Below are 25,845 nucleotides of genomic sequence, written 5' to 3'. Positions count from 1 at the left end.
TCCAAAGGGGCCAGCACTTTTTCACACCGCTGTATATTGAAAATATAGCCTCTTATTGCTAAGGCAGTGTTAACACCCTGTAATACATTCTTACTTAATGGTTGTAAATAATAGTTTAAACTGATTCATGTTTTTGTTTGTTTCTAATATATGTTCCAACCTAATTACAACATTGAGGATGGACTAAATATTCCAGTATCCAGTACCTCCCAGCATAAGGCAGTACAGGTCAACAGCACCTCAAACTACTGTTTGAATTTGTGTTGTTCTGATAATTACAAACACATTTACCCTAATTAAAACCAATTGTACAATAAAAATAAAATCTGGTCTTTATGTTGTGATAGGATCATTCATTGTCTGTCCTCTTCACTTACAATTCCACCCAGAACAGGTAGAACAGGTGAAAAAAAAAAAGTTTCATAGTATGAGGAAAATGTTTTCATATATGTTTGAGTCCTTTTGTTGAAACCAGTAGAAGAAGGGCTAAGTTAATGAACAGTTCACGTCAATTTCACAACCATTAGTTTAAAACCTATTCTGAATCAATTTTACATTTGGATTTATTGTCATGACCTTGCTGTCTAATGGTTTTTGTTTTTGTTACATGGTGTTTTTTTAAATAAACTAAGACGTCGCGATAACTAATCTTAAAGAACGTTTACGAGACGCCACAGCTTTGTGTGTACACGTGATCTCTATTGTCCAACCAGCTCGCAGTGACGACTCGACGAAGCGCGCAACGGTGGGCGACCGTTCTCGTAGCAGCCTTGCGCTGGTCCACATATTTTCCTCAACATGACCGAGCCGAGCAAAAGACAGCGACTCAGTCATGTTAACAGCAGCACTTCAGCACTTGGTGGGGTGTTGTCAGGTGGACAGCGCCATGGGAGCGGAGAAGGGGATGTTTTTGTGGAAGGAGCCATAGTTCGCATCACTATGAAAAACTTCCTGTAAGTAACGTCACGTGTTCTTCGCTGGTTAACGCTAAATGAGCCGCTGCTAGTCTGGAAGCTAGGCGGCTAAGTTAGCAAACAGTTCCCTTTAAGTCGCTAGAAACCAGTTAGCGCAGTGCTCTATGAGTAATGTATATAGCAGTGGAATCCGTGGATGAATCCCAAATCGAAGTACCGCATCCAAGTTTTCCACACTTGCGTCTTTTCCGTGTCCCACCTACGTAAATGTTCAAGGAGAACCTGGAAATAGAGATTACTCTAGACAACAGGTTTAAACTGACATGATCCTTAATGTGCAGAAAACTGATTTCCGGGAAGGCGGTGTGTCAGTCCTTACTTGAAAGACTTCCACAAAGGATGCACTCCTGTGTGCTTGGTTATAGCTGCTCCAGGCAGCCTCCTTGCTACTCAGAGCAAAAATAAGAGATTTGGGACGATTCACCCTCAAATCTTGTTCATGGTCTTTTCTACAATTTTCACAAAAACTTTTCAATTTCAGCTAATTTTGGATGTTATCTTCATTCTGTCATATTTCATTCTGACTCCATGATGTTGAGATCTGTTGGGGCCTTGCCATCAGATATAAAAGTTCCTGTCTCTGTAGATCACTTTTATGATACTAGCTGTATGTTTGTTATCATTATCATATGCTGCAGTCATGTGATTATTATGTGATGGTCTTTAATGGTTTAGAATCCATAGCTTTTGCTGGTCCTTTTCATTCAGTTATCATTTTATTAGACACATGTCTAATAAAGACTTCTTCAGGCTGACACAACAGTCATGACTCAGTTGTCGTTTCATGAAGGTTACCATGTTTAGCTTTGGTTAAAGCTGTTTTGAATAGATCTTACAATTTGCATTAAAGGTCATTTTGGAGGCTGTTTTTAATGATACTGTGGAGAAGTGTTTCTAATATTTTGTCCACAATACACTTTAACAGCACTGCAAACTATATTCTAATGGATGTAGGTTCTTTGAGGCCGATACCAGTTTTGACATATAATTATTGGCCAATAGCATGAACATTTTTGATGAGGTACCTTTTAAAATAGTTTTTTAAACAGCTACGACAGTAGAAGACATTTTACACTAGAAAAATAAACTTGCCACCACTTGTTGTTGGACAAACTACAGAATAGTGACATTGTTATAGAACACATATTTAGCATTTCTGTGCTTTTCTTTCATGTTATTTATCGGCTGACGTACATGGAGTTGAGAGGTAGGATCTACAAACAAGTGTTCAGCCTTGGAGTCTTCAGCATGGTTGATCTGGATTGTCAAAAAACTTACTAGTAAAACCAGAATAATGGAATCCTACAGTTTGAAGGATGTGAAACACCCTTAGTCATTGTAACAGGACAGTCTCTCACTAGCATGAACCCAAAAAGATTTGTAGATTAATAATTAGTGTATCGCCTGCTCTTTCTTATCTTTAAATCCATAAAAGTACATACATTTTTTATTATTTTAGTGGAGGAGGTTTTAATATTGGCCAAAGTGGTCCACTTCTACTTTAAAATATGCCAAGAAAATTTTACATATCTACCTTGTGCTTTACTAGGACCTATGACTACTCTGTGGTCTACCCTGGACCTAATCTGAACATGATTGTTGGAGCCAATGGAACTGGGAAGTCCAGCATAGTTTGTGCCATCTGTCTGGGTCTGGCTGGCAAGACAGCTATCCTGGGTAGAGGTGACAAGGTAGGTAGGAGTGTCATAACCACTGGTCGATATAGTCACCATGTTTTTGGGCTGAAACATCTTTCCAGAAGATCAGTTAATAAACTGAAATGCATGATGGAAGCATGAAATAAGCATAGTGTCATTTGATTGTTTTTTATTGTCCGCTTGCATTGGATGTTATGATTTGCTTCAGATCCCTGCATCAAGGTCACCCAGTCTTATTATAGTTATTTTAGGTGACAAAAATATTCATATCTTTCTGATTATGATTGTTAAAATATTAGTTTCTTTTTTTCTGTAGGTTGGACTGTATGTCAAGCGTGGGTGTCCCAAAGGATTTATTGAGATTGAACTGTGAGTGGTGTGAAGTAGACACACTTCACTAATACTAACTATAAGGTTGAATTCATTGGTGTTCCATTTATTTAGAAGAAGATGATGAATTCATTTAAAGACTGTGATAGATTTAATGATTTTATGAATAGTGTGCCATTCTATAAAATTTTCCGGTGTTTTATGTATCTGATTGGAGAATCACACTCTTTTTTTTTTAAGGTACAAGAAAAGTGGTAATGTAGTGATTAACAGAGAGATTCATGTGGAGAACAATCAGACTCTGTGGATGCTGAATGGAAGACACTGTAACCAGAAAACAGTGGAAGAGGAGGTCAAGGCTCTGCGCATTCAAGTCAGCAACCTCTGCCAGTTTCTGCCTCAGGTACATTTGTGTTGCTACAGTATAAGCCTTAAAACAGTCAGGTAATAAGAGTAAAAACTGCTGAAATTTTCTATGGTCTACAGTTATACAGTTCAAGTATTATTTATGGAGTTTTGCAGAGGAGTCAAAATGAAAGTGTGGTAAATGTTTAATTAATGTTTAATGACACTAGTCCTACTGACTTCCATTTTCCTTTTGATGTGATTGGTTTGTATCTACAGGAAAAGGTGGGAGAGTTTGCAAAGATGTCAAAAATCGAGTTGCTGGAGGCAACCGAGAAGTCAGTGGGACCACCGGAGATGTACCAGTATCACTGTGAGCTCAAAGACTTTCGCAACAAAGAACGTCAACTGGAGGTAAAAATAAAGCTTATATTGATGTCCACATGGCTTGTTCCTGTTTTTATGTCCCATTACGATATTGGGGAAAATGTGGTGAAAAATGTTTTAAATACAAACTTTTGTGAAAAATTGACTTTTTGAGAACTATAGAAATAGACTATAAACAAAATGTAACAGTTTTATTAATTTTGACATGGAATTGGACTTCTTGTGGCTACTATACTACAATTTAAGAAATAAAATCACAGTCATAACATATTATGACTGCTTCTTATTAAAAACATGTAAAGACAGTTTTGCCTCACACTCTTCTAGGGTTTTCAGTGTTTCAAATTGTTTCTCTTTAGAGCGCAGTGAAGGAAAAGGCCAGTTTCCTAGAGAAGGCCAAACAGAGGAATGAGAGGAATAAACACGATGTGAACCGTTACTACGAAAAGAAAAGGCATATGGATGTGATTGAGTTGCTCGAGAAGAAGAAACCATGGGTGGTGAGTGGTCTGAAAATGAAATACTCTATAAAGAAGAGACACGTAAACACAGTATGCATTCAGTAATAAAACCTGGATTCTTCTGATTGTGTTAGCTGTCTCTGTTTCCCTGTGGCACTAGGAGTATGAGACCACCCTCAAGGAACACGCGAGTGTGAAGAAAGAACGAGAGGACGCCAAAAATCAGCTCATTGCCCTGAAGCAGGCCCAGGCACCCATGCTGAATAAGATTCAGGAGATTGATAACCGACTGAAGCCAACTGAGGCACAAATAAAGGCTAAGGTGTGAGAGCAAATATCGTTACACTCTGATAGATCCACCTAAAGTATGACAGCTGGGTCTAAACAGAAAACTTGAATGAAATCTGTAAATTTTGCTAAATGTATAATCTGATTTGAATCAATGTGTAGATACTAGAATGAAATACTAGAATGCAATCTGTATGAGACCCTGTTGGTAACAACCAAGTTCTTGTTTTTCAGACTGTCGCCATTAAAGAGGCTTCTCTGAAGTGCAAGCAGAAACAAGATCAGCTCGATCGAAAACACAAAGAGGTGTGATTCAGAAATCCACAGCCCTCAACAGTGAAAATACACCCTGTCTTCCACATTCTTGTCTTAGATGTTTAAAGATCGTAAATTGTAGAAACACATGGTTTTTTTTGAGTAATTACACTTGTCTGCTTCTGAGTTGCAATAATCATTTACTGTCAATGAATAAAGGCTTAATATTTGTTTTTATGGATTGTTCATGATTGTCATATCTTCATGTTTTTTCTCTTCAGATTGACGATATTAAACAAACACTGAGACTAAAGCAGATGGAGGAGGAGGACCATCAGAAGCGAATTAGCAACACAAGACGGACGATTGAGGACTTGAAGGCAGAGCTCGCCAAAGTTGGCGACCAACCAGACGTGACGCCACGGATCAATGTCGTCAATATCGAGCTGAGACGTATCCAAGAGGAGAGAGCCAAGATTGAGGGAGATAAGGGTGACCTGCGCAGAGAGAAGGACAACCTCTTTGCTGAGTCCAAAAGTGAGTATCCCACAAATCATACAAAGAAAGATCTAACAATAAAACACATTTATTGTTATAAACGCTAATCACTGGGTTCTGGCATTATCAGTTAAGGACAAAGTGCGTCTTTTGTGTTGATCATGTTTTTTTCCTCTGTTTGGCAGTGTTGGAGAGAAAGCTCAATGACATGAACAACATGATGAATGCCAAAGAAGAGAAGCTGCGAGGGCGCCATAGGGACACTTATACTGCCCTTCAGTGGCTCAGAAAGAACAGACACCTGTTTGAAGGGAACGTCCACGAGCCCATGATGCTGGTGGTGAGTTCCAGTGAACCATGCGGGTAATATTTTGCTTAAGCAACATAATTTACAGTAAGATTCATATGCAGTATGTAAACATTTAATAACCGCTTTATTTCACTCCCTAAGGTTAACATGAATATATGTGGAAGCAGCTATAAATGTAAATTCATATATATATATTTTTTCTTCTGCTTTAGATCAATGTGAAAGACCATCGCTTTGCTAAGTATGTGGAGAACCACATCTCATTTCACGACCTGCGGGCTTTTGTTTTCCAGAGGAAAGATGACATGGAGAAGTTCATGACGGAGGTCAGGATGACTTTGAGTGGAAAATCCTCCTTAATGTCAGACAGTCCTGTTATCCAAGTGTAGAATGTAGTTTCACCTGTACTTGCCCTCAGGTCCGTGATAAGATGAACTTGAAGGTGAACTCCATTTCTGCTCCAGAGGAATCGTGTTCTAAGCGTCCGCCATCCCGAAATATCGAGTCCCTCCGGTGAGAGAAAATCCATTTTGCTTCAACTGTAATGAACTCTAAAATTGATATAAAGTGTATTCATTTGTGTAACTGTCTTTTGTTTTTATATGCACTACCCTCGTTTTTTTTTATTTTTACTTTTTATTGCAGGCGTTTTGGGTTCTTCACCTACCTGCGTGAGATGTTTGATGCCCCGGATGAAGTCATGAGTTACCTCTGTCATCAGTACAAGGTCCATGATGTGCCTGTGGGCAAAGAGCAAACCAAAGCCATGATTAAAACGGTCAGCTCCACTTCCTACATTTTTCAAATTTGTGGAATTAGGGAAATAAATGTCATTTTAAATTCAGCCAATTTGGTGAAATTGGATGGACAGAAATTGTATAGGTAGAGACTGTTTATGTCAGTGAGGCTCTTAAATTGGCACTACCCAGGAAAATGATATCATCTCATTTACTTTCATCAAATGTCTCCGAATATCATTAAGTCACATTATTGAGTTTGATGTCAAAGAAATTTGTTTCTGAAATGAAAATTGAATTGTTTTGATCAGTGATGTGGTTTATTACTATAAGATTTGAAGTTAAATCTGGCAGGTCTGTTTTTCCCAGCTGGACCGCAGAGACTTCACAACTGCCTGGAGTAGTATGTCTGTGTCCATGTTTATTTAAAAGGGAACCCTGCTGACCTCTTTCTTTTTTTCTTTTCTTTTTCTTTCTCAACAGGTAATTGAGGAGCCCTACCTCAGAGTGTTCTACACAACAGACGAGAGGTACACTGTGAAGAGGTCTTTTTACTCGAACAAGATCAGCACCAGTAACTCCGCAGTGCACGCCTCCCAGTATCTCACCATCACTGTGGACGCTGAAGAGAAAGGGCAGCAAGAGCAGAAGATGAAGGTGAGGGAGACGAAGGAGCAAATTTGGAGAAGCTGTCCTACTCTTTTCTTCTACTTCAACATTTTAGAAATTTGGTATTCCTGTAAACGTACACCTCCTTGACACATCTCAGTATGTTAGGGGTAATCGGTTAAGTGTTTAACCAAGGCTGGTTTTTAACTGTTTGCCTCCGCTGTGAGCAGGCCTGTGCGGTGCAGTTACAACAGATAGATGAACAGATGAAGGCTCTGCAGAAGGAAGCCGCTGTCCTGGATCGCCGGGATAATGAACTGCTGGCAGAGAAGAAGCATCTCTGTGAATTAAAGGGCAAAAAAAGACAGCTGGAGCAGAAAATCAGTACCAAGCAGGACAGGTAAGCCTCATTTAAAATGTTCCAAAGACTACTGTAAGGTGTACTGAAACTTTCCCCATCTATCATGCCATATGTTGAACTGTTCACATATGCTCATCTATGTAGTAGTTTAATTTAGACTGATTTTAAGAATTGGCCTAACCTCGTGTTTAGTCTGAGGCAGATGGAGCAGAGTGCTATTGACCTGACGAAGATCGAAGAGGACACAAACGTGAAAATTGCAGCTGTCAATTCCCAAAAGGTGGCCATAGTCTCTGCGCTCATGGCCCAAATGAAGGTATGGATAAAGAACCTGCTTATGTCTGCAATGATAGCTGTGGTAGGATGATATTTGAAATCTTAATTGGCCTGTATTTTTTTTTTTTTTAAACAGTTGTACTTCAAGGCTTGTCTCTGATCAAGTTCGTCTGTGTCCTCATGACCTCCTTTCTGTATCAAATGTTTGACTCGTGTTGTGCCCTTTTGTTTTTCTTGTCTTTCCATCCATCTGTAGCTAAGAACCAAGCTAACTATGGAGAAAGTGTACTTGGCTTTGGAGACAGTGGCGCTGACAGCAGAGAGGGCCAAGCTGGAGAATGACTGTAGAGAAGGTGCCTCTGAACTTAAGATCGTTGATGTGAGTATTTCTCTCAAACACACACACTTGCATACATTTGCAACATCAGTGAGGCAGAATAGGTTTGACACAGGCTTTCCACGGGTCCATAAATAGTATAAAAAAATAAAATTAGGAGTTGTAGGCACTGGAGTCACATTGGAACTTAGAAAAAACCCGCTGCTACAAAAAACCTCTCGCAGTTGCCTGTCATCAAATATTCATTAACATCAGGAGCATCGTCAAGACCACAGCCCTGCACACTCCACACCAATTTCTGCAGCACCGTTAAGACACCAGACAGCATCTTATTTATACCAGACTCCCATGAAGTCCAAGGACCACAGATTAACAAAAGAAGCACTTACAAATGAATTTATTCATAATCTACATAAATACACAGCTGCTTTTTCTTCATGTCCTTCATTGGATATGGGATAGCTCTTAAATTGCATTCAAAATGGTCTTAACATTTAAAGTTTATGTTGCTAAAACCTGCAAAAACTCTCTGATAGTATGTTGCTCACTCAGATGACCAGGAGTCAAAGGCCCTATGTCATCAAGCATCCACACTTGGCATATATGTTTGTAACAATAACTTGTGTATTGCATAATTTACTATTTGCAGCAAACCATCACTTTATGCTAACTGACTAACTGAATGTTATTCCAGCAAATATTACGTCTTCTGGAGCAGAGAAGGAATCAGCTGAAAGAACAATGCACAAACCTGATGAAGACCGCGAAGTTGAAGTGTAGCATACAGGCTGGTGAGCCATTACCTGCAAACCTGAGTAAGGTTAGTATTTATCACATTTCATTGCAGTGCTGAATGAAGTGACTGTTGCTATATTATTGTGTAGTGGTCTATGACTGCTGTGGGGGCGTTTTGAGCATAGCATGGTATTATAATTTAAAATGTTAAAGGTTCTTGTTTTTTATTGAAGGCTTTCAGCAAGTTGCCTGACACGCTGGATGAGATCGAGGCCATGCTGAATGAGGAGCGATCCAGAGCTGAGTGCTTCACTAGTCTCAGTGAAACTGTAAGAAGAGCACATAAGAATCAACGTTTAATTTGCATTTACAAACACGATTAATACTTAATTCTCAGAATTAGAGTTTTCAGCCTATCTCATTGGAAATCCCTGAAGAAAACACTGTTTATTCAATTTTAACTCTTTGAAATGTCTTGAAGTGTCAGTGAAGTTGTGGTTTCAAAATTGTGGTCTCTGTAATTATGAAAGATGCCCTCACAAGCAATTAAAATGCTCACATTATGAAAATATGTCTGGGAAACATTAGAACTTGAAATTGCCTTTTTAATCCCCACAGAAAAATTTGATCAGATATACAAAGCCATTTTATTATGATGGTTTATAATTTATGGTAATCAACAAATTTATTGATGACTTTATTTTGTGAAGTATAAATGTTTTTTTTTATGCTCTGTTTCTTCACTTTAAAGGTTGTTGATGAGTACAACAGGAGAGAGCAGGAGATCAAACATCTGGAGAAAGAGTTGGAAGCAAAGACCAATGCGCTGAATACCTATCGACAAAATATAACAGAGGTAGTGGCTGTTTTACTGTAGTAGCTTCCCCTGCATTGTGTGTGTATGTGGTTTTTTTTAAAATTTTTTTTTAAAGAAATATAGTTCAGACATTTCTGATGTTACAAAAATGGACATCCTGTGTATAAATGTACGCATAGTCACTTCAGTATGTGTCACAGGCTAAAGAACGCTGGCTGAACCCTCTGAAGCAGCTCGTTGAACAGATCAATGATAAGTTCAGCGATTTCTTCCGCTCAATGCAGTGTGCAGGAGAGGTGGATCTGCATTCAGAGAACGAGGTAAATGCAGACACATAAAAACCATCTTAAGCTGACATCTCATAGTAATAGTGGGATTTCAGTGGTTGCCTTTTATTCACTGAAATAGTGACTTTGTATTAAATTGGATTTTTCTTTGTACATTTAGTCATTAAAAAACGCTTTGTATGATTGTAACATTTGAGGTTATTTAAATCCTCATTGAGGCCTAAAACTGCTGATGGAACTTGGGTCCATTGCTTTTGGTGTCAGACAATATTATTTTTACTCCATTAATAAAAATGCTATCTGATCACTGTAGGATGAATATGACAAGTATGGAATCCGAATTCGGGTGAAGTTTCATAGCAGCACTCAGCTCCATGAGCTAACAGCCTACCATCAGAGCGGAGGAGAACGCAGCGTTTCTACAATGCTTTATCTCATGGCCCTGCAGGAGCTCAACCGCTGCCCCTTCAGAGTGGTGGATGAGATCAACCAGGTACTGGAGTAGCACACACAGTCGTTTTTTTTTTTTTTTTTTTTTGTCAATATGAACCTAAAAACCAGAGCTGCACTTCAGATGAAGCTAATTTGTGCCAGGAACACCAGGCATGGTTTTTGTGTATAATTGCCACACGCAAAACAAAACCACTTCAGTCTCTGTGGTCAAGTTAGTGCATTACGTTCAGGTTTGAAATCATACAGCACAAAGTAACTAAAGAAAAGAGCTGTCTTTGAAAAGCTAAGTGCTGGGTACCTAAATGAGCAATATTTTAAAAATAATTCAAGTGTATATAAAAAAAAATGGGAGAAGAATGAGCTCAGAGGGCTTAAAAAAAGCATTGAGGGCTATTGCTCAGAAATACATATAATTTGGTGAAGATGTGAAACTAAAAAAACAGTCAAAGAGTCACGAAAGAAGCATAACACACCCTGAGAGCACATGCCCTCACTTTCAGTCAGATTTAGACAGTTAAAAGATGCAGCACATCTTCAAATGAGGAAACAAATACATGCAGGGAAATGCATTAATCATGCTTCATATTGGTTTGTTCTGAATTGTTTCATGTTTCAGTACATTAACAAAGTGACCTTTTCTACACAAAAATAATGTTAGCATAGCAGATAACGTTTTACTTTGTCTACATGAACTGTACCTCCTGTCTACAGGCAGAACAAAGAGATTTGAAGGGAACTGCAGTTTACATTCCCCTACTGTCTTTTGGGATTTTGTAACAGAAATTTTGTTTTTCTGTAAATACGATTCCTTTTTATTTTCATTTTTACCATCTACTCACATACTTCCAAGCATTAAAAGAACAGCCTCTGCTTGCTTATGTGGATGCAACCGAATCTTTTTCTCTTGTGTGTAGGGAATGGATCCTATAAATGAGAGAAGAGTCTTTGACATTGTTGTCCGCACAGCCTGCAAACAGACAGTATCCCAGTACTTCTTCATAACACCCAAAGTGAGTGTTTTTTTTTAACCTGACTGTGTGTGTGTGTGTGTGTGTGTGTGTGTGTGTGTGTGTGTGTGTGTGTGTGTGTGTGTGTGTGTGTGTGTGTGTGTGTGTATATATACATGTACACGTACACACATCTGCTGTGTTCTATACTGCTCTAGTTTCAGCCACAGCAGGCAGCTGTATTCTGAGAAAACAAACCATATAGATGTGTTGCATTAAAAATGAAAATTATTTAAAATTTTGTTGTGACATTTCTTTTTATTATCGTATAACATATTATTACAGCAGAATGTTTTGAAGTAGCCCAGGTTCTACTGAGAAAATGGTTTCTACTGCCCCCAAATGGGCAACAGCAGTTATTGCATTTTTAAAATGTTTACATGCAATTTCTGTATGTGCTGGTTTTGTTTTTTTGTTTTTTTTTTTGTGTGTGTGTGTCTGTAGCCGTTAATTTGTCTGTCTTTCCTCTTGCTGAACTTGCTCCCCTGCTGTGTTTTTTCTTTAGCTGCTGCAGAATCTTCAGTATGCCGAGGAGATGACCATCCTGTGCGTCCATAACGGTGCCTACATGCTGCCCCCCAACCAGTGGGATGAGAAGGCTTTCATCAAACGGTACACAAAAAGAAAATCCCGGCAAGGATCTGGTGGGCAGAAATGACCTGCCTCGGTTCACTTAACCTTCAGTTTGTTTAGCTCAAAATATAATTTGGGCTGTATTAAGCTCTTAAACAGAATATTAATGTTCTATAATTTGTATGAATACTATATTTGTTATCTTCTTTTTGCATTTTCTTTTGCAACAGTTACATTTTTAATAAAATATTCTCCTTTTACTGTTGTAAATGTATGTGCTAAATTTATTTAGAACATGCCTGAACATGAACTTTCCTATGAAGGTTGGCAGGTTTTTTTTTTTTTTCAGGAAAAAATATATTGTTAGTTCTTACATCCAAAACAGGTTCATGTTATTTTGATCAAACATCCAACAAAAATATGAAGAAAAGGGACATATGTTACATACTCATGCCTTAAAGGTAAATGAAATTTTAGGGGGATCTAGGTGTGAAACTAACATCACCATCATCAACAAACACAAGTACACCTGTGTATTTAATAGGTACATTATGTAAAAATACTCTTAATTTGAACTGTCATTACCTTCTTTATCTCAATAATGTCAGATGAGTGAACTAAATGTTTTCATTCCACTAGGTATTTAGTGGATTTGTGGAGATTAGTGGCAAATTTAGTGGATAAATTGATTGTGAAATCAGATTTGTTTGCATTCTGAAAGTAAAGGCATCTATTATTGTTATATTCTGTTTTTTAAGTTTTCTGTTTTTTGTGCATGGTATTTCAGGAAAACACAAGCTGTACAAAAAAATGCATTGAATAAGCATCTTTTATTTACCCGACTGTGATGTTGGTAGCATCCATTAATATTGGGGGCTTCATCTTTCTTCCTGTTCTACCCCTATAAAATGTCTATGGAGGGAAAAAAAGGCCATTGTATTGGTATTTGAGAACAACCTAAAGCCAGAGCCTCGACTCAGTGGGCTTAGGTTGAAGTCAGATTACACCAGTGTGGGTTTGATTTAGCAACATTAGCTTTGTTAATCTTAGTTTCTACACACTGCCATCTGCTGCAAGGATTTGGGATCACAGTATAGCTTGACAGCCTGTGTTTTACTTGATGCTGTGAATGGAGCGTCTCAGTGGGTCAACCCACACTCTGATGTCTTTCTGGTGTTCCTTTTCCTGGGTGTCCTGGGTTTCCTTTTTTCTGTAAATTAATATAAAAAATGAGGAATTAGCACAGGTGACTCCTGAAATGGCACTGCCAACACAGTGATGCTGTACTGCCAGTCTATGACCGTAGCATCACAAACACCCACTTTTGGTCCTCGGAGACGGTCTCCTTCTGGTATAGAATCTGGTTCTTACTCCAGAAGAAGTCCTTGTGGTGATCGTAGACCGACTTCAGCTGGAGGTCAAGGCTGTCGTTTGGAGCCTGAGGTCAATAAATGAGTGGTCCCTTCAAAGTTCTGAAGGTGTGTTTACTATGATATATTTTCTGATTTCATAAGTGAAGATCAAAATCATGCTTTCTAGAATATCTAATTACCTGATGTTCATTGTGCATAACACTCCGCCGGGTGCTCGCCAAAGTAGCAGCATCATGCAGGCGACTCCACGGTTCCTCCATCTGGGCCATGTGCGTTGGTTTATCATAGGGTTTTCTCTGTCCAGTGGGAAACAAGAAAAACATTTAAGTCTGAATTTAAAAAGAAATTTTATCTGATAAAATTATACCAAATGCAAACCACACTATTGATAACTTGGACTAAGAGTCGTGTTTAGACCTGAGCCAATGAACTGTGATGCGTTTAGAATGAAATCCAACTAATGAACACCTGGCATCAACTACTGATTTGTATTATTTCACTTTATTCACCGTTGGTTTAAACTTTGTTCGGTTTTAATACTGAGCTTAGTTGTGTAATAGAGGAAAGCTACTTCAGGCCACAGAAACTGCAGCACACAAAAAACTTAAAGTTTAAATGTTTTATTTACAGTTAGTAGGCCTCTAGTTTGTTCAGATGAGGACCTCAGACACATAAGCCAGTTTTTTTGGGGTAGGATTAAAAAAAAAAAAAATTGTGTTGAACACCTGGAGGGATGAGTCTAAACCTCTAACTTCCAAAGGTTTGGCTAATTAACTCAAGGCCTCCAAAAATCCCCAGGTTCACTGTGCAGCCAGAATCTGGTGCTTGGCTTTACTGTGTGTTGTTTAATTAGGGAGAATGTGTTTTTAATCCAGTATAGAAATAATGGCCAGGACATATGTGTGTTTGAAATAAATTTGCACATTTAGCTAGTTGAGCCTTTATTAAGTTAGCTAACAGACCCACCTGCTGCGGTCTGAAGCCGCTGAGAGTGAAGCCGTTTTCAAGCTTTGGGGAAGGGAAAGGATCCCGGCTGGACATCCCGAGTAACAACACGATGCTCGACAAACAAACGCCCAGAAATAATTTGTTGTTGTTGTTGTTACTGTTGTAAAGCTAGTTAGCTTCTTCGCTTTTCTAACTCTGGAACGTTTACAGTCTGGTTTCTAAGCAACCACGATCTTCCGGTAACGCCTTTTCAAAAACAAATCGCTTCCCTCCTGCCACATGTCAATTTGTACACCAGATGTGTTTACTACAGCGATGGAAAATAACTTGGTGCATTATTTAAGTACTATAGTTAAGTACAGCTTTGAAGTACTTGTACTTTGCTTAAGCAGTTATGCTTCATGCATCTTTAAACTGAGTTTCGAATATTGTTGTTCTTCTGCTTTGAAAATAGGCTTTTGTATTATAAAACTGGTATTATCATTTCCGTGCGGCAACCTGCCTTATTTTATCCTGATTTCAGCGTACACATTTTATACAATAAATAGGTCAGACCGTCAGTTTGCTAAAAGAAGGCCACAATTTGCAGTAGTTATTTTTTATTTTGTTTTTTTCCTGAAAACGATAGACCCAATTTTATGGCAAAATAATATTAGCAGATTGGCTAAAATACTGAGTCGTTAAACGAGGATTCAGTGAAAAAAAAAAAAAAAAAGCCGATCACCTCCCAGTGTTTGCCCAGGGCTGAGAGTGAAGCCCCGCCCCCAACCCTGGATCGCCAGCACCTGAGGGCGCAGGTGTGCTCCTCCATCTCTATCACTTCAACACTGACAGGAGGCGACAATGCAGCGAGGCCTGATACACCTGAGCCACTTCGTACTCTGGCTGCATTTTGCGCAACCCTCTGCAGATTTGCCCTTGTGCAAAGAGGTGAGGAGACTTTGTTGTATCTATTGTTTCATTCTGAATACCAACCCGTTCTATTCTAAAGGTCTGAGCTGTCTCAGTTGGGTTTCATCAGACCAGTATTATATGCATTTGCTGATGGACAATCAATTAGTTTAAAATCCGGCAAATGATCAAACCTGTGAGACACTGTTGAGAAAATCATGCTTGCATGCAAAATTACTAACCAGTATAAAAAATAGTTCACCTAAAGTCCCTAAAACAGCTTCACTCAGTTACACATATGTCTGATAACGCAAGGAAACATGTTCAAGCCCCGCATTTGAAATTTTTTTATTGGGGAATTGACTTTAAGCAAAATCATATAAAATAATTTTTAAAAACTGTATATTTTCTGATGCAAATTTGTTTGTTTTAGCACAACCAGCGAAACACTTTGTCCTCCTTCACATATTGTGTGTGGGAATTAAACATATGTTTCCCTTGCAAGTGTTTGAGTTACTCATGCTCACTTCACTTGCCACAAACTTGTTTTACTAGAACTTCCATATGTTACGCTGCCTCCTGTGTTCTGCTCATCTTCTATATCTCATTGCAGTTTGCATAACAGCAGCACCGTTTGATAATATTGAGAACACTTTCTTTTTTATCACCATACTTTGCGCATAAGAGTGTTTAAAACCAGAGACCTAGACTTTTATTTTATAATAAGGGAGATACTAAAGTGTAATTTATGGAGGGATCTCCTACAGCAGCGACCTGGTGAGTTTGTTTCCATGCCACTTCATTGACCATGAGGCACAGTGGTCATGATGTCCCGTTGCCTTGGTTTTCTCATGTTTGTTTAAGGGAGGCGATTACGCCTCGTCACATCCCCAGTTTGTTGAATTTTTACAACAGATCCCTTCCACCCAGACCCATGACCACAGCACTAACTGAAAACACAGGCTCAGTGGATCTCTGCTGTGCTTCTGTTAACCATTAATCCCATTAGGCTCTGTGTGGGTTTGCATTAGTGCTGAGTGACCTTTCTAGGAATATTACATCCACTTGTTGCCCAGTGACCAAACCTTAAGATTATGCTGTGTTTCAGCTCAGTATCAGATTAACAAGATAACCTTTAACATCCCAAATTACATTGTTAAGGGTGGAACAGTGTTTGTCAGACACCTGCTGTAACAATATCCACAAAAGGCGTCAAAAATGCAGCTAGAGGCTCGCCCCTAACGTCCTGCTGTCTCCAAAATCCTGCGACAATACTGAAATTAAATGTTTACAAAAGGATCAGATAAAGTGTGTTCTCCTCAATGGCTGAGTAAATAAAGCCTGAAGGTGCAGAGTTGCAGCACATCCTTGATAATTGAGATAAAAAAAAAAAAAAAACAGTTGAGAGGATCTCTTGCTCAAATATTAGCCTCGACTTTTATTTGTAAAAGAGGCTGGTCTGGTTTTGGAATAAATCCAGAGGTTTAATAATCTCATGACCTATTTTTTTACATACAATCCCATGTTGTTTTCACAGGCATGCTCTCTTGAAGTCTTTATGAAGCTGTAACTACTGCATTAATTGCTCAGTCGAATTTTGACAATGAGTTGATGTTTTTCTTGGTCATACATTATAATCGACTCTTTGGACTGTAAGATGGACGAATCAAAACATTTGAAAATGACATTAATCATTAGCTGCATCACTATTTAATTATAATTAATTTTATCCACCTCTTTTCTGAGTGTGTATCCTGTGCGTATGGTTGTTTTTATCCAGTTGTGGGAAACTCACACCTGTGTTTTCTCTCTGCAGTCAGATTATCACTTTGAGTACACAGAGTGTGACGTGCTCGAGTCGCGATGGAGAGTGGCGGTTCCCAACAAAGCTGACACATGCACAGGTCTCCCAGATCCAGTCAAAGGAACTCAGTGCAGTGAGTATCCTACTTTGACATCTCATTTTATACATTAATGTGTAAATAACAAATTACCATGAACACGTCTTCATGAAGACTCTCTTCTCTGTGCCCTTTTTTTTTTTGTGTGTCTTTTTTCTCCTGTAGCATTCTCCTGCAGTGAGGGGGAGTTCCTCGACATGCAGTCACAGCAGTGCGAGCAGTGCGCTGCAGGCACCTACTCTCTGGGCACTGGCGTCGCCTTTGATGAGTGGGACGGCCTGCCGACAGGTTTTGTCACCCATGGAGTGACACTGAACGCTTGGAATGCCCACACAAACTGCTCCAAGTAAGTTTATACTTCATATAATGTTGTTTTATTTTAAATACAGTTGCTTTTCTTTTTTTTTACTGCCTTGACTTATTTGGTAGATCAAAGCCCCTAATATTTCTTGGTTTCAAGAATCTCTTCATGATGTTTTTGCTGCTGATGTTTTTCTAGTTCAACCTGGACACCAAAGGGTGATTATGTAGCCTCAAACACGGATGAGTGCACTGCAACGCTGTCCTATGCCGTGAACCTGAAGAAGTCTGGAACTGTGTCCTTTGAATATTTCTACCCTGATAGCAGTATCTACTTTGAGTTCTTTGTAAGTGTGAATTGATTGTTGCTGACACAGATGGCTGTCTCCAGAGGGAATATTTGGTACCCGCTTACTCTTTTCTTAACCGTCTCTAGGTTCAGAATGACCAGTGTCAGTCTACCGAGTCTGAAAGCCGGTGGGTGAAGATCTCTGAAACCAACTGGAGTAAATACAAGGTTTGCTCAGGAGTAGCTTTAGCAGTTCTTTCCACCTGCTGGCACCTCCTCTCATTTTGTATCAGCTCCTCTCGGTCTCTTCTCTTCTCTTTCTGTCATTTTTCATATTGACTCTGTGCAGGTTGAGCTGAATAAAGGCAACAATGTGCTGTACTGGAGAACTACTACGTATACCCTGCAAGGCAGTGCTGTCAAGCCTGTGCTGTTAAAAAACATTGCCATCTCAGGTAGAGCAACACCTGCGGTGTGTCACGTGCAGCAGTTTTAAACATTTGTTCACTCCTTTTCCCAGTTAAACATTAAAAGTTGATTGATTATTTTTTTCCAGGGGTGGCTTACACATCAGAGTGTTTCTATTGTAAACCCGGCACTTATAGTGCAAAACCAGGATCTGCCCGCTGTGCCCCCTGTCCTGCAGACACCTACTCCACAAAGGGTGCCACTGTTTGCCATCAGTGTGAACCAGACAAATATGCAGGTATTCCTATTTGCATTTCTAATCCTCTGTCCACAAAGAGAAAAATATCACTCACCAGAGGGCTCTTAATGACACAGTTCTAGTAGGTATGATATGTCAGAACTAACAACCATTACATATTTGCATTATGCCACACACATATATATATATATCGGTGGTATTCTTCATAGAAATACTGGATTTACTGCTTATGTGGTTACAGAGTGTGTAAGGTTTGTCTTATCAGTGGATTTTAATGTGAGCTGTGTGTTTTCCCTTGTTCCCACCAGCTGTTTCCCCTGGTTTAGTTTCTCTCTCTCTCTCCTTTTTTTTTCAGAGGCTAGTTCTGGGAGCTGCAAACCGAGACCTGCATGCACAAACAGCGACTATTTCTACACCCACACTCCCTGTGACTCTGAGGGAAAGGTAATGTAGAAAAAACACATGTGGAGGCAGCGTTCATGCAGGTTCAGTAGAGGTGATCACACTGAGGGATTTGAATTTCAGAATCCCGCTTACCACAGCCATCTGGTGTGACTATTAGGTTTCCTTAAATATGAATTATTTGGGCTGATTAAATCTGTCAGAGAGCCACTGGTGGGCTCTTTGAAGTATTCACATCTGGCTTGTTGTGCATCTCAGACTCAGCTCATGTACAAATGGATTGAACCTAAGATCTGTACTGAGACAATTGACGGAGCTGTGACGCTTCCTGCGTCGGGGGAGAAGCAAACGTGTCCACCATGTAATCCGGGTTTCTTTGTCACAAACTCCTCCACCTGTGAGCCCTGCAGTGATGGTTTCTACTCAAATGGAACAGGTGAACTAGAAACACATTTTATGTTTATGTCAGTTTGATGGGCTTATTGTCCAGTGATATATATGTGTGTACTCTCCATAAATGTTTATTATTTGACTCTAATAAATTTAGTTTTATTTAAGACTTACACTTTTTTTTCCCCAAGACAATTATTCACACTTGAAATGACCAAAAAGGATCAGACACCTTGAATGATATGTATATTAGAATTTTTGAACAATGGCTCCCTGGTGGAACAGCGGGTTAGTGGTTAGCACTTTTGTCTCACAGCAAGAAGGTTCCTGGTTCAAAACCTGCCAGGGGCCATTCTGTGTGTCTAACACAGTCCAAAAACATGTATGGAAAAATATACAGTAAATATGGTCACATATGCACATATACAGTCATGTCCCTACATTTATTTGTTCCCCTCCAGGTACTGTGCATACATGCCCACATAGAGTACATATACACACATGGATACATTATATTTAGAAAGGTATTATTTAGGTAGACTGCACAAAGCTCATGTCAAGGGAAACGATCATACATTTTGAAATCTTGTATCTGGAGGTACACTAGGGGCTGAACTGTATCATTTGATTTGGTGTGTGATGTGCGTGCAATGGGTATCTAGTTAAAGGGTAAAAAGTCACAGTCTACGTCTGATACGTTTAAGTTTGTTATTCTTGGAAATGGCCAGCATATTGAAGAAGCAACAGCGTAAATCTGGGCATGCTAAAACCTACACTGACATAATAACACACTGCTTCCTCAGCCTGTGCTAAGTGCCCCGTTGGCACCGAGTCGGTGGTGGGCTTCGAGTACAAATGGTGGAACAGGATGCCAAACAACATGAAGAGTTCTATTTACAGACAAGAGTTCAGCGACTCTGAATACCGCACAGGTAAGAGACTTAATCGTAAACTGACCTCAGAGTCAAAAAAAAAAATCATTACTGTCAAAAATATTAATACAGAAATTGCACCACAATATTAAAACAAGTGAGTGAATCATTGATTTGAACATAGCTGCTTACTATTGTGTGTATGTGTGTGTTATTGTTCTTTTAATTTGAAATGACAGCATGGGAGGTGGCTGGAGAGTATGTTTACACAACCCCTGGGCATCAGGACACAGACTACCTGATGCTCACGCTCAGTGTCTCAGGATACAGGTGAAGTCAAACGTACACAGAAAAATCTACATACGCTCTGTGTACATAATATCCTGTTATAGGAAGAGTTGAGTGAAATGCGAATGGTCTCCACAGGCTCCCTCAGTCCATGGCTAAAGACAGTGACATGAGTGAACTGTCTCGCATCACCTTCGTGTTTGAGACCCTGTGTTCAGCTGACTGCAACTTTTTCTTCCTGGCGGTGAGTAAATAAAGTACTTTTTTTTTTTTTTGTCATGTATGCTTCAGGTGACGACGGGGACGTTGAGGTTGACATCTGTATGAATAAATATGAGGTGAACGCTTCTCTCTGCAGGGATACAATCAGTTTAATAATGATGTTGTGGAGCACTGGAAAGGCAGCAAAGGGAAACAGTCATACTCCTACCTGGTCCAGAGCAACACAACGCTCAGCTTCACCTGGACGTTTCAGCGCACAGAGGACTTCAGCACGGTGAGACTCAATAGGAACAAGCTTTATATAATCATCCGTCATTTATTAATATCAGACTTTCACATCTGGCTTGCAGTTTTAGGTTTCACTGTAATTAATGTGGCGCACATGTTCATTGAGTGAAGACAGCAAAAGTCAGTGTTACAACAGTCTATCATAGTGAATATATTTTTTTGATTTGTACACATTTTTTATCTTATACATGTATAATCTTGTTTGTGTTTTCTTCTTTTTCTTCTGTAAAGTTAAAAATGACCTAGTTACAGTCATTTGAAGTCTCACTCCCCTCTTTCCATGTGTGTGTTGTTGTGCTGTGGCTCAAACATGCTGGCGTTCACCAGTGGACTTTATTGTAAAAAACAATTTAACAAACTACAGTTACATATTAGAGGAAACCAAATGAAAACAATATTATTGGCTCTTAAACTCAAGATACAATTCACGTTATCTGGTGTAGAACAATAGTATAAACTCAATTATGGGATGCATGAGGAATAAAGGCAAGAAGCAGAAGCACCAACTGTCACAATAAATGTTGAACATTTATCTAGCAGTGTGCTAGAAAATGGATTTGCATCAGTTATTGCACTGAACTCTGCGTGTCAACCTAATGAAAGTCTGTACTACTTTAAGATTTAGATTGATCTAAAAAAAAAAAAACAAAAACAGCTTTTGAATCCTTTTTAAGCAGAATATTTTGCATGTACTGTGATGCAGCAGCTGAACAATACCTTTTCTTTCTCTTGCCACAGGACAGGAAGTACAGCGCGGATGTTGCAAAGATCTATTCCATCCACATCACTAATGTGATCGGGGGCGTGGCCTCGCAGTGTCGTCGCTGTGCCCTGAGCTCAGCCAAGGCCGACTCAGCCTGTGTTCCCTGCCCACCTGGACATTACATGGTCAGCGGGACAGGGGTGTGTGAAAGCTGCCCGTCAAACACCTTCATCAGGGCCGAGCAGTCCATTGGAAAGGCCGCTTGTGTTCAGTGTGGACCAAACACAAAGAGAAACAAGGTGCAGAGAATGAAATATCTTTTCCATTTCCATACCATTTCTATTTAAATATCTTTAAATGACTCTATCGACACTGTGACTTCATCCTCCAGGCATACTCAGGTTGTGTCAGTGACTGTATGATGGCCGTGCAGATGAGCGAAGGAGCGCTGTTGCACTATGACTTCTCCGCTCTGACCAACGTCACCGGCTTCCACAGCAGTCCCCGCTTCACAATCAGAGGCCTGAAATATTTCCTTCGCTTTAATGTGGGTCTGTGTGGAAAAGAGGTGAGGAGGTTTTGATCCTGATGTGTTTTTCTTTTTCTTTCTTTTTTTTTTTTTTTGGTAAAAATGTAGTTTGATGTGAATTTTAATGTGCTGCCTTTCTCCCACAGGGACGAGTGCCAGCTACATGTGTGGGCAACGTTACAGAGAGTCAGAAAGAAGTCAAAGGTTATGTCTGTCGGTCCACTGTGGTTCCCTCTGAGATCAGGAGTCAGAGCATGGTGTCCTCACAGCCTTTCATTATTGGTGACTCACTCATTGGTATGGACTGAACAGCAACATTTGCTGTAAATGTGAAGCTATACTGAGCAGTGTCAAAAGTCTTTTTAACACCAGGCTTAGTCATTTTCTGAAATGTGTGTTAAAAGTGCATGAAAAAATCGAAACAACATTTTTAGTGGCTTACCTGATTTAGATTGTAAAACTATTCCTGAGATATGCAATTCAAAGAAGTTTCTATATTAAGTTGATTATTCATGATTACCAGAGGATGACTCTGGTGACTGGTTTTGCATTATCCACTTGATAAATTCTGATAATATTTATCAGGATGAATCAGAATGAGTTTGTTAATCCTTTGACTTCTACTGCCATCAGAGAGAGTATGTCTTTATCTCTTCTCTCCTCTAAAAACACTTAAAAATGGAAAAGAAAATATCTCTTTGAGTAAACTTTTCATACCTAACAGACATATATACACCCTGTGATGAACCAAGATGGGCAAAGTTTTTTGGGTGTGCTGGGGAAAAAAAAAAAAAAAAAAAGGTTGGGAGCCACAGGTTTACAATGTGTGAGTGTCATTTATCAGTTAACAAAAGTATTCTACATGTCTTTTGAAGGCGTGACCACCGACACGACCCTGAACGGCATCTCTTCTCCAGAATGGTTGTTTCCTACTGCATCCAGCCTGCCAGACGTAATATTCTATTACAAGTAAATACAGTCACAATCAATTTACTTTTATTCATCCGTTGTGCTGCTTTCAAATACAGATTTTAATAGCAAACATTTGATGCTGGATTTAAAAAAAAATCATTTGTTCAATTATGCAACTTAATAGAGAATGAAAAATGAATATATCACACGCCGGAAGCTAAGACTTTTATGTCCGTCATGTTTGTGATGTTTCCAGGTCCAGCGAGACGACTCAGGCTTGTAAAAACGGCAGGTCAGCTACCATCAGACTGAGATGCAATCCCACGGTGGCTGCTAAAGACCACATCACGCTGCCAAGGTATCTTACATCACGACCAAGCTCAACTTTTGACCTCAGAAGTATTAAACATTTGACACAGATGATGTATATCTGTCAGCCATATTTGGCACTAACATGTCACACACTGGGCTCTCTGAAGTTAAGCTGCGAACAAAGTGACTTCTTGGAGGTAATTAGGCTTGAAAACATCTCTCTGACCGTGTTCTCCTCCACAGTAACTGTTCAGAGGGGACGTGTGATGGTTGTACTTTCCACTTTCTGTGGCAGAGCCAGCATGCATGTCCACTCTGCACCAAAAACCACTACAGAGAAATCGTCAGCGCTTGTATCCAGGGAATACAGGTAATGTTGCTCAGGCATGGACACAGTGACAAAAAAAAAACAAAAAAACAAAAGAAAAAACATTTTGCTGCCTTTACTCAACTCACACAAAATCCATCACAGATCCCTCTCACACCCACGCTGCGTGGAAATAAATAGAGATTCTAAAAATACCAATTTTACTAAATTAGAGGAAAATTGTCTAAAATGATATTGAGATATTCACATGTGATAATTTTGCCTGAAATGGTGACTTTCTGCTTTTCACTCATGGTGCTGTACATGTGATACATATATATATATGATACATATATAGCATCTATGTATAGTATAGAGTATACAGTATATAGTGAAGCACTACAATCTAATGTTTAAAGGGAGATTTAAAGTCATTGTTCAACATTTTAAGAAATAATGCATGTATTGTATTAAAAATACATAACATAATATGTTGATTAGTTAGGTTTAGCGGTGCTGGTGGGCAGATGTTATTTCCATTTCACAGAGCCAAGCGAACACTTTATACCCCAGTTTCCAGTTTTTGTGCTGAGCTAAGCCAAATACCTGCTTATTGTAGCTACATGTTTAAGGAACAGACATAAAAGTTACATGAATCTTCTTCACTAACTCTTGAAAAAGCATATTTCCAAAATGTCAAACTATTTCAGTAAGGAGAATAACGAATTCAAGCTGTCACCTCCGGCCAAGACAAATCGCAGTGTCTCTATGTGTGTGTGTGTTTCAGAAAACCACCTATGTGTGGCAGCAGCCGTTGCAGTGTTACGGAGGAGAGTCCCTACCAGCACAAAAAGTCAATGCTTGTGTGACGCTGGATTTCTGGCTCAAGTTTGGCGTCTCAACAGGAGCGATCGCTGCTGTGCTGCTCATCAGTATAAGCTGCTACTTCTGGAAGAAAACACGCAAGTGAGGCTGCCGAGCTTCACGTTCCCTTTGGTGTTTGTTGAAGCCTTAATGCAAATGACACTGGAACAATTAAGCTGTAATTTGTGTTGACAAGATGCTATTTCTGTCACCCTCCACTTGCAGGTTACAGTATAAGTACTCCAAGCTGATTATGACCTCTGGAAGTAAAGAGTGTGAGCTGCCCACTGCAGACAGCTGTGCGATAATGGAGGGAGAGGACGCAGAGGACGAACTCATGGACCTCACCAAGAAATCTTTCCTCACCAAAATTCGGTCCTTCTCAAGAGAAGTCAGTAACAGCTTAACTCAAGCACACGTGCAACTACGTTTAAGACAACTTTTAACGCTTCTTTTTATTATCATTGTGTTTTCAGAGGACGTCAGATGGATTTGACTCGGTTCCTCTAAAGTCATCGTCACGCCACCAGCGAGAGGAGGAAGACTCTGATGATGTATATATCAGAGATTGAATTGACGTGTTAACTTTCAGATGGTTTAACATTTATGCATCTCCAGCAGATGTTCTATGAATGTATTTCATTTGTTACAAAAGACACAAGCTTACTGAGGGAGTTAACATAATATAATGAAACAGTTTTATAAGGTATTATTTATCATATGTCAGGTTTCCAAATACAATATTGAAAGACAAAGCCTGCATTTAGGGGATATTCTATTATTTTCAAGCCCAGGGTGCATTTCAAAATGATCTAAGACCCGAACTGTGAAAAAGGTTACATTTTTTGTAGATGTGTGAGAGTGTAATTTTTACGCCGCTGCCACTGTGTATTTCATTTCCTTTTATTGTTATTTTGTTTTTAATCAGGCTATGCAGTTTTTGTTAAAGCAGCCAAGCCATAAAGTTCAGTTTTGTAATGTTAGTTTAATAATGAATTCTTTTGCTGACATTTTCTGTTAAATCTAAGATGATATAATCTGGTTTTATTGTGAAGTAAAGACATTTTCTAAAATAACAACAACAAAAATAAATAAAACTGCAAATAAGCATCTTGACTTTTAACACCCTGCAAGATCATATCACGGAGTATGAAAATAATCACTTCAGATCGTAGTAAATAATACTTGCTTTTATATTACAACATTATATTGTTATTGGTGTTTTGAGTGGACGAAAATGGCTCATTGTCAAACATATTATTGTAGTTGTTTAATTACAAAAACTACAAAGAGAATGAACAATTAAAAAGAAGAATATGGATAGGTGTTTTAAGTAGGCTATTGCAGATTTCTCAATATACAGGATATTATACCTAAATTGATAGGATTAAAATAGACTCACCGGATGTTAATATTAAAAACTCTATTGCTTGGACATAACGGTGCCACTGAAGTATTTTATACAATTGTCCGTGGAAGAATTATTTTTCCCGTTAACACCCATGTCAAATTTATGCACTGTAATTAAGAAAGAAATATTGTACTTCTCAAACTTACTTGAGATGTTACATGCAAAATAAGTTTGGTGCAATTCTGTCACATAATGACAAGTACTTCTTACAATTTAGATATCCTTTTGCTGATAATTACTTTTACTTTAACTATAAATACTTCTAAAGGACGACCATT

General features: G+C 39.0%; 3 protein-coding genes across 3 annotated transcripts; 2 read left to right on the top strand and 1 right to left on the bottom strand.

The window, feature by feature from the left end:
• Positions 1-727: 727 nt before the first annotated feature.
• Positions 728-12,440, top strand: smc5 (structural maintenance of chromosomes 5). The gene is made up of 24 exons (XM_026333414.1): positions 728-953; positions 2,524-2,665; positions 2,949-3,001; positions 3,203-3,365; positions 3,587-3,721; positions 4,054-4,194; positions 4,316-4,477; positions 4,678-4,749; positions 4,980-5,235; positions 5,382-5,536; positions 5,719-5,832; positions 5,925-6,019; positions 6,152-6,284; positions 6,727-6,900; positions 7,083-7,252; positions 7,406-7,529; positions 7,746-7,868; positions 8,521-8,646; positions 8,795-8,890; positions 9,313-9,417; positions 9,579-9,698; positions 9,979-10,158; positions 11,033-11,128; positions 11,631-12,440. The coding sequence occupies exons 1-24, from the start codon at positions 799-801 to the stop codon at positions 11,781-11,783; spliced, it is 3,243 nt and encodes a 1,080-aa protein (XP_026189199.1). The 5' UTR covers positions 728-798; the 3' UTR covers positions 11,784-12,440.
• Positions 12,441-12,509: 69 nt separating this feature from the next.
• cfap276 (cilia and flagella associated protein 276) lies at positions 12,510-14,253 on the bottom strand. The gene is made up of 4 exons (XM_026333415.2): positions 14,038-14,253; positions 13,251-13,367; positions 13,021-13,136; positions 12,510-12,908 (listed from the first exon to the last, which is right to left on the bottom strand). Exons 1-4 carry the CDS (start codon positions 14,110-14,112, stop codon positions 12,812-12,814), a joined length of 405 nt encoding a protein of 134 aa, XP_026189200.1. The 5' UTR covers positions 14,113-14,253; the 3' UTR covers positions 12,510-12,811.
• A 585-nt stretch (positions 14,254-14,838) lies between these two features.
• elapor1 (endosome-lysosome associated apoptosis and autophagy regulator 1) lies at positions 14,839-25,834 on the top strand. Its single transcript, XM_026333608.1, has 22 exons — positions 14,839-14,949; positions 16,727-16,847; positions 16,977-17,157; positions 17,311-17,458; positions 17,548-17,628; positions 17,750-17,855; positions 17,957-18,106; positions 18,423-18,511; positions 18,728-18,905; positions 19,663-19,791; positions 19,971-20,061; positions 20,158-20,263; positions 20,378-20,515; positions 21,268-21,531; positions 21,624-21,800; positions 21,908-22,058; positions 22,637-22,730; positions 22,930-23,031; positions 23,229-23,355; positions 24,080-24,258; positions 24,382-24,547; positions 24,633-25,834. Exons 1-22 carry the CDS (start codon positions 14,863-14,865, stop codon positions 24,726-24,728), a joined length of 2,961 nt encoding a protein of 986 aa, XP_026189393.1. The 5' UTR covers positions 14,839-14,862; the 3' UTR covers positions 24,729-25,834.
• Positions 25,835-25,845: the final 11 nt, after the last annotated feature.

The sequence above is a fragment of the Mastacembelus armatus genome, chromosome 7, assembly GCF_900324485.2.
Source record: "Mastacembelus armatus chromosome 7, fMasArm1.2, whole genome shotgun sequence".
NCBI lineage: Eukaryota > Metazoa > Chordata > Actinopteri > Synbranchiformes > Mastacembelidae > Mastacembelus > Mastacembelus armatus.
Note: the sequence above shows the minus strand (reverse complement) of the source record. Positions and strands in the feature narration are given on the sequence as shown.